The 8,912-nt window shown below is 48.0% G+C and overlaps 1 protein-coding gene across 2 annotated transcripts in view; it reads right to left on the reverse strand.

Moving 5' to 3' along the window:
* Positions 1-8,912, reverse strand: part of LOC116376355 (semaphorin-5A) — a 381,827-nt gene that overhangs the window by 251,117 nt on the left and 121,798 nt on the right. For both annotated transcript variants that reach the window (XR_004211770.1, XM_031836384.1), the window contains exon 6: positions 8,099-8,197. Coding sequence is in view for 1 of the 2 variants with exons in the window: in XM_031836384.1 (XP_031692244.1) it covers positions 8,099-8,197 (99 nt within the window). In the remaining variant the exon portion in view is untranslated. The remainder of the gene's footprint in view (positions 1-8,098; positions 8,198-8,912) is intronic.

Here is an 8,912-nt window from a genome sequence, read left to right on the forward strand (position 1 = left end):
ATTTGTTCTTAACTGACTTGCCTAGTGAAATAAAGTAAAATAAATCCTCCTTTTGTTATCAGCTTTGTATACAATCCACCCCTGGAGAATCAGCCAGGGTAAGACAAAGGCTACCTACACAGTTCCTTTACCCTATCCTTACCCTATCCTAAACCACACACACTCATTTGGGAAAGTCTGTCCTCTCTCCTCCATCCTCTCCCCTCCAATCCTCTCATCCAGTCCTCTCTCCTCCATCCTCTCCCTCAATCCTCTCTCCTCCAATCCTCTCTCTCCAATCCTCTCCTCCTCCATCCTCTCTCCTCCAATCCTCTCTCCTCCAATCCTCTCTCCTCCAATCCTCTCTCCTCCAGTCCTCTCTCATCCATCCTCTCTTCTCCATCCTCTCTCCTCCAGTCCTCTCTCCTCCATTCCTCTCCCTCCCATCCTCTCTCCCCTCCAATGCCTCTTCCTCCTCCCGATGTCCTCATCCTCCTCCAATCCTTCTCTCCTACAGTCCTCTCTCTCATCCTCTCTCTCTCTCCAATCCTCTCTCCTCCAGTCCTCTACTCTCCGTCCCCTCTCCTTTCCAAGTACCTCTCTTCCTTCCCTACCAATGCCTCGCTTCTCCTAAATCCTCTCTCCTCGCAGTCCTCTCTCCTCCGTCCCCTCTCCTCCAATCCTCTCCTCCATCCTCTCCCCTCCAATCCTCTCTCCCCTCCAATCCTCACTCCTCCAATCCTCTCTCTCCAATCCGCTTCTCCTCCGAATCCTCTCTGTCTGACCAAGTCCTCTCTCCGCCTAACCAATCCTACTCTTCATCCCAATCCTACTCTTCCTCCAATCCTCTACTTCCCACGTAACACAATCCTCTCTCCTCCAATCCTCTCTCCTCCAATCCTCTCTCCTCCAGTCCTCTCTCATCCATCCTCTCTTCTCCAATCCTCTCTCCTCCAGTCCTCTCTCCTCCGTCCCTCTCCTCCAATCCTCTCTCCCCTCCAATCCTCTCTTCTCCAATCCTCTCTCCTCCAGTCCTCTCCTCCTACCGTCCCCTCTTCCTCCAATCCTCTCCTCCATCCTCTCCCCTCCAATCCTCTCTCCCCTCCAATCCTCACTCCTCCAATCCTCTCTCCTCCAATCCTCTCTCCTACCAATCCTCTCTTCTCCAATCCTCCTCTCTCCCCTCCAATCCTCTCTTCTCCAATCCTCTCTCCTCCAATCCTCTCTCCCCTCCAATCCTCACTCCTCCAATCCTCTCTCCTCCAATCCTCACTCCTCCAATCCTCTCTCCTCCAATCCTCTCTCCCCTCCAATCCTCTCTTCTCCAAATCCTCTCTCCTCCAGTCCTCTCTCCTCCGTCCCTCTCCTCCAATCCTCTCCTCCATCCTCTCCCCTCCAATCCTCTCCTCCATCCTCTCCCCTCCAATCCTCTTCTCCTCCAGTCCTCCTCTCCTCCATCCTCTCTCCTCCAATCCTCTCTCCCTTCCAATCCTCTCTCCTCTGTCCTCTCTCCTCCAATCCTCTCTCCTCCAATCATCTCTTCTCCAGTCCTCTCTCCTCCAGTCCTCTCTCCTCTGTCCTCTCTCCTCCAATCCTCTCTCCTCCATCCTCTCTCCTCCAATCATCTCTTCTCCAATCCTCTCTCCTCCAGTCCTCTCTCCTCCTGTCCTCTCTCCTCCAATCCTCTCTCCTCCATCCTCTCCCCTCCAATCCTCTCTCCTCCAGTCCTCTCTCCTCCATCCTCTTTCCTCCAATCATCTCTCCTCCATCCTCTCTCCTCCAATCCTCTCTTCTCCAATCCTCTCACGTCCAGTCTCTCATCCAGCCTCTCTCCTCCAATCCTCTCTCCTCCATCCTCTCTCCTCCAATCCTCTCTCCCCTCCAATCCTCTCTCCTCTGTCCTCTCTCCTCCAATCCTCTCTCCTCCATCCTCCTCTCCTCCAATCCTCTCTCCCCCAGTCCTGTCTCCTCCAGTCCTCTCTTCCTCCAATCCTCTCTCCTCCATCCTCTGTCCTCCAATCATCTATTCTCCAATCCTCTCTCCTCCAGTCCTCTCTCCTCCTCTCCTCTCTCCTCCAATCCTCTCTCCTCCAATCCTCTCTTCTCCAATCCTCTCACGTCCAGTCCTCTCATCCAGCCTCTCTCCTCCAATCCTCTCTCCTCCATCCTCTCTCCTCCAATCCTATCTCACCTCCAATCCTCTCTCCTCTGTCCTCTCTCCTCCAATCCTCTCTCCTCCATCCTCTCTCCTCCAATCCTCTCTCACCTCCAATCCTCTCTCCTCTGTCCTCTCTCCTCCAATCCTCTCTCCTCCAATCCTCTCTCCTCCAATCCTCTCTCCTCCATCCTCTCTCCTCCAATCCTTCTCCCCTCCAATCCTCTCTCCTCTGTCCTCTCTCCTCCAATCCTCTCTCCTCCAGTCCTCTCTCATCCATCCTCTCTTCTCCAATCATCTCTCCTCCATCCTCTCTTCTCCAATCCTCTCCCCTCCAATCCTCTCCCTCCAGTCCTCTCTCCTCCTTCCTCTTTCCTCCAATCCTCTCTCCTCCATCCTCTCTTCTCCAATCCTCTCTCCTCCAATCCTCTCTCCTCCAGTCCTCTCTCCTCTAGTCCTCTCTCATCCAGTCCTCTCTCCTCCATCCTCTCTCCTTTGTGTCCCGGAAACCAATAACTGGCAGAGGAGAGTGTCAATTTGTTAGTAGGTGAACGGATGAGTGTCCTTCCCTCCTCGTTAGCCACTTTCATCAGGATAGTGTATCCAACCTGAGTCCTTCATCAGGATAGTGTATCCGCCCTGAGTCCTTCATCAGGATAGCGTATCCGACCTGAGTCCCTTCATCAGGATAGTGAATCCGCCCTGAGTCCTTCATCAAGATAGCGTATCCTACCTGAGTCCTTCATCAGGATAGTGTATCCGCCCTGAGTCCTTCATCAGGATAGCGTATCCTACCTGAGTCCTTCATCAGGATAGTGTATCCGCCCTGAGTCCTTCATCAGGGTAGCGTATCCTACCTGAGTCCTTCATCAGGATAGTGTATCCACCCTGAGTCCTTCATCAGGATAGCGTATCCTACCTGAGTCCTTCATCAGGATAGTGTATCCGCCCTGAGTCCTTCATCAGGATAGCGTATCCTACCTGAGTCCTTCATCAGGATAGTGTATCTGCCCTGAGTCCTTCATCAGGATAGCGTATCCTACCTGAGTCCTTCATCAGGATAGTGTATCCTACCTGAGTCCTTCATCAGGATAGCGTATCCTACCTGAGTCCTTCATCAGGATAGTGTAAACCTGAGTCCTTCATCAGGATAGCGTAAACCTGAGTCCTTCATCAGGATAGTGTAAACCTGAGTCCTTCATCAGGATAGCGTAAACCTGAGTCCTTCATCAGGATAGTGTAAACCTGAGTCCTTCATCAGGATAGCGTAAACCTGAGTCCTTCATCAGGATAGTGTAAACCTGAGTCCATTGCGGAAGAGTTTAATATCTGCTCTTTTTCTCTCAGAGGAGAAAATAATGCAAAAAACTAGCTACAATTGTTTTTATATTTATTTTGAGTTTTACTCCCCTGTGAAAGTAATTTGCCTGATGACAAGCGAGTGGTGAAGGAGAGTCTCATTTCTGTCCACTTCCTATTTCCCCTCGCTTACCTTTGACATTTTTGAAAAAGGGAGGTGACAGAGGACAGAGGAGAGAGGATGCAGGAGTTGAACAAATCTATTTGAGAAAAGGCTGAACAACAAAATATCTATCACAGAACCAATGCTAAGAAAAAAACTCCACCTTCACCATAGCAACATATTTCCTATAGAGGTTCACACACTTGTAGTTTCCCCTAGAAGCTTTGGGTCATTATAATGACTTGTTATTCCTCCTAGTAGTGTTGGGTCATTATAATGACTTGTTATTCCTCCTGGTAGTGTTGGGTCATTATAATGACTGTTATTCCTCCTGGTAGTGTTGGGTCATTATAATGACTTGTTATTCCCCTGGTAGTGTTGGGTCATTATAATGACTTGTTATTCCCCCTGGTAGTGTTGGGTCATTATAATGACTTGTTATTCCTCCTGGTAGTGTTGGGTCATTATAATGACTTGTTATTCCCCCTGGTAGTGTTGGGTCATTATAATGACTTGTTATTCCCCCTGGTAGTGTTGGGTCATTATAATGACTTGTTATTCCTCCTAGTAGTGTTGTGTCATTATAATGACTTGTAATTCCCCCTGGTAGTGTTGGGTCATTATAATGACTTGTTATTCCCCCTGGTAGTGTTGGGTCATTATAATGACTTGTTTTTCATCCTAGTAGTGTTGGGTCATTATAATGACTTGTTATTCCCCCTGTTAGTGTTGGGTCATTATAATGACTTGTTATTCCCCCTGGTAGTGTTGGGTCATTATAATGACTTGTTATTCATCCTAGTAGTGTTTGGTCATTATAATGACTTGTTATTCCCCCTGGTAGTGTTGGGGTCATTATAATGACTTGTTATTCCTCCTGGTAGTGTTGGGTCATTATAATGACTTGTTATTACTCCTGGTATTGTTGGGTCATTATAATGACTTGTTACTCCCCCTGGTAGTGTTGGGTCATTATAATGACTTGTTATTCCTCCTGGTATTGTTGGGTCATTATAATGACTTGTTATTCATCCTAGTAGTGTTGGGTCATTATAATGACCTGTTATTCATCCTAGTAGTGTTGGGTCATTATAGTGACTTGTTATTCCTCCTAGTAGTGTAGGGGTCATTATAATGACTTGTTATTCCTCCTAGTAGTGTTGGGTCATTATAATGACTTGTTATTCCTCCTAGTAGTGTAGGGTCATTATAATGACTTGTTATTCCTCCTAGTAGTGTTGGGTCATTATAATGACTTGTTATTCCTCCTGTAGAGTTGTGTCATAATGACTCTAGTGAAATCCATCTGTTGACCTGGATAATGCGTTATTAAACGCCCTCACTGACTTAAAGAAATCCCTGGGTAAAGTGTAATTAAACCACATCACTGGATGAATGAAAGCCCTGGGTAACTTGTTATTAAACTATATCCCTGACTTAAGGAAAGCCTTTCCGTTTTCACAAGCAGCTCGATGTGAGATTCGGTGCTCAGACGTTTGGTTTGCCTGCCTTTGAAAGCGGGCCAAATCCAGCTCTCTGTGTTTAAAAATACTTAACAGCTCATCCTACACATGGCCCTGACACTTGTTCCCACTAAAAAGTCACGCAGCATAACCTGAGGCAGCAGTTCTGAATACGTTTTAGAGGTGGAACGTGTACGGTGTTGATATGTCATTATAACACATGGTGGAACCGTGAAATGTCACAGTGAATAAAATATGCTTAAAGCAAGATTTTCACCTCCATTCCTATCAATCTAAGCTGAAGTCATGATTTTTTCTGAGTGGATTTATATAAACCAACATTTTTTTGTTACAATTTATGGGTAGACACATACTGTTGTGTAAATAAATGTTTGTTTCGATGGAAACCCTTGGAAACCCAAATAAATTATAAATACTGAATTATAAATACTATATTCTCCAATTGGGGTTCCACAATATCTAACCATACAGAACACAAGCCTTGTTTGACAGACACACTAAAGCTTCTTTATAATGCTGGCTGTAGTTTCGGGTTAATCAACGAGAGATGGACTTTCTACTTCCTCTAGGGACGTGACACTTATTCAAACAGCATAACAGAACCGGTCACTTTGGATAGATTTATTACAGTGGGTCGACTTGGACCACTGTTGGTTCCGGCGACACAAACAACCTCCGCTCCGGGCCTCCGGCCTGACCCAGCTCAACCCACCAGAGTGTCCTGTGTCTGTGCCTGACGTCTGAGATGAAAAAGGGGGTATTGATGGAGCTCTTCCTGTGTGTTGAGGGAAGTGTTTGGGTCAAGCTGGACCTGGAAGATGGGTCTAATAGAAGTAGAGTGTAGATAGAGGCTGACCTGGAAGATGGGTCTAATAGGAGTAGAGTGTAGATAGAGGCTGACCTGGAAGATGGGTCTAATAGGAGTAGAGTGTAGATAGAGGCTGACCTGGAAGATGGGTCTAATAGAAGTAGAGTGTAGATAGAGGCTGACCTGGAAGATGGGTCTAATAGAAGTAGAGTGTAGATAGAGGCTGACCTGGAAGATGGGTCTAATAGGAGTAGAGTGTCGATAGAGGCTGACCTGGAAGATGGGTCTAATAGGAGTAGAGTGTAGATAGAGGCTGACCTGGAAGATGGGTCTAATAGAAGTAGAGTGTAGATAGAGGCTGACCTGGAAGATGGGTCTAATAGGAGTAGAGTGTAGATAGAGGCTGACTCATAGTGAACCAATGGGAGGAATGAGTTTGTGAGACACACACTCAGCGCTACTGACTGGGCTTTCAGTACATCTCGCTTCCGCTCCCTTTCTTCCTGGTCAGTTGCCATGTGACACTTCCTGGCAGCCAACTCGGAAACGTCATCAGACACAGAGAGTGACAGGCTAGGAGGTGTTAGATGTCTGAGTCAATGATTCCTAGCTGTCTACAGGATAGATGAGGACATTGGGTCTGCAATAATAGGCTCTATGTCATCGTCACCACCATCATCATCATCGTCATGATCAATACCATGGATAGAGGATTGCATTCCCACTTTACTCACAATGGCAAATATAATCCTGCCATTCGAGGCCATAAATATTGGTATGGTGTTAAAATGAATTAGAATATTGAATGAGGACATTTGAAAAGTGACTACATTATTAATGAACAGGATATTCATCCTACTTTATGACTTAGTGGAAACTAAATGTATATTGTTATCTCCTCGCTCACGCTCCCTCTCCCTCTCCTCTCTCACTCTCCCTCTCCCCCCCCCCCTCGCTCACTCTCCCTCTCCTCGCTCACGCTCCCTCTCCCTCTCCTCGCTCACTCTCCCTCTCCTCGCTCCCTCTCCCTCTCCTCGCTCCCTCTCCCTCTCCTCGCTCCCTCTCCCGCTCCTCTCCCTCTCCTCGCTCCCTCTCCCTCTCCCTCCCCTCCCTGCTCACTCTCCCTCTCCCTCCCTCGCTCACTCTCCCGCTCCCGCTCCCTCTCCTCGCTCCCTTTCCCTCTCTCTCTCCCTCTCCTCGCTCACTCTCCCTCTCCCTCTCCTCGCTCACTCTCCCGCTCCCTCTCCCTCTCCTCGCTCCCCTCTCCCTCTCCCTCTCCTCGCTCACTCTCCCTCTCCTCTCCCTCTCCTCGCTCACTCTCCCGCTCCCTCTCCCTCTCCTCGCTCACTCTCCTCTCACTCTCCTCGCTCACTCTCCCTCTCCCTCTCACTCTCCCCGCTCACTCTCCCTCTCCTCGCTTCCTCTCTCCTCTTCCCCCTCTCTCCCAACCTCATTTAAATGCCAGTCAACTCAGGAAGTACACTACAATTCCAATTTCTCTTCAATGCTTTTCAATTAGGAACAATTTGAATTTCAAATGGAATTGACCCCAACCCTGCCAGTTATGCAGTACTTATCTAGACCGACTCAGAGTGTGTTCTCCTATGACAGGGCTGATAAAATACCATCCTAGTCGTTTCCTGACATTTATACGATCACGTATCACCTACCCTCCACTATGCTACCACCCCCTCCACCTACCCTTCACTATGCTACCACCCCCTCCACCTACCCTCCACTATGCTACCACCCCCTCCACCTACCCTCCACTATGCTACCACCCCCTCCACTATGCTACCACTCACTCCACCTACCCTCCACTATGCTACCACCCCCTCCACCTACCCTCCACTATGCTAGCACCCCCCTCCACCTACCCTCCACTATGCTACCACCCCCTCCACCTACCCTCCACTATGCTACCACCCCCTCCACTATGCTACCACCCCCTCCACCTACCCTCCACTATGCTACCACCCCCTCCACCTACCCTCCACTATGCTACCACCCCCTCCACCTACCCTCCACTATGCTACCACCCCCTCCACCTACCCTCCACTATGCTACCACCCCCTCGGGATAGACGGCAGGTTTTTAATACGGTAGGTGGAGTTGAATCAGAGTGGGCAGATAGGAAAGAAGAAGGAAGTTACAGATGTAATAAAAAGTGAGAAGAGAAGAGAAGACAAGGTACGTTATTAGATTCTTACAGTGCGGTTGGTGCAGATTGGTGTGAAAGCGTTGGTTCCGCATGTAAACAGTCTGTCTCCATTCACCAGCAAAACTCGGATGTAGTTCTGACATTCCTCCTGTGAAGAGGACAGAACAGCACAGCTAACATTAGCCCTCATAGAAGGACACAGACACAGCAACACCTTAGCCAAATTTCAAGTTGTATTTGGCTTTTGTATGTACATACATTGGAATTTCTCTTCAACGTGAGCTCAAACAAGAAGATAGAAGATAGGTAGAAGAAGATTTTTTTAAACACAAGAAAATAAATACAATACTAATGATCAAATATGCTAAATAAGAATGTGTAAGTGAAAATAATAGCCTAAACATTGGACAAATTCTGAATAATGATGCTACATTGGACAAATTCTGAATAATGATGCTACAGCAGAAGAAGGCAAGAGGGGAGTTTTTTTGCCGCTATTGCCTTGGCTAACTCTTCAGGGTTTGGTCTAGGCCTTGGCTAACTCTTCAGGGGTTTGGTCTAGGCCTTGGCTAACTCTTCAGGGGTTTGGTCTAGGCCTTGGCTAACTCTTCAGGGGTTTGGTCTAGGCCTTGGCTAACTCTTCAGGGGTTTGGTCTAGGCCTTGGCTAACTCTTCAGGGGTTTGGTCTAGGCCTTGGCTAACTCTTCAGGGGTTTGGTCTAGGCCTTGGCTAACTCTTCAGGGGTTTGGTCTAGGCCTTGGCTAACTCTTCAGGGGTTTGGTCTAGGCCTTGGCTAACTCTTCAGGGGTTTGGTCTAGGCCTTGGCTAACTCTTCGGGGGTTTGGTCTAGGCCTTGGCTAACT

This window comes from Oncorhynchus kisutch, linkage group LG11, assembly GCF_002021735.2.
Source record: "Oncorhynchus kisutch isolate 150728-3 linkage group LG11, Okis_V2, whole genome shotgun sequence".
NCBI lineage: Eukaryota > Metazoa > Chordata > Actinopteri > Salmoniformes > Salmonidae > Oncorhynchus > Oncorhynchus kisutch.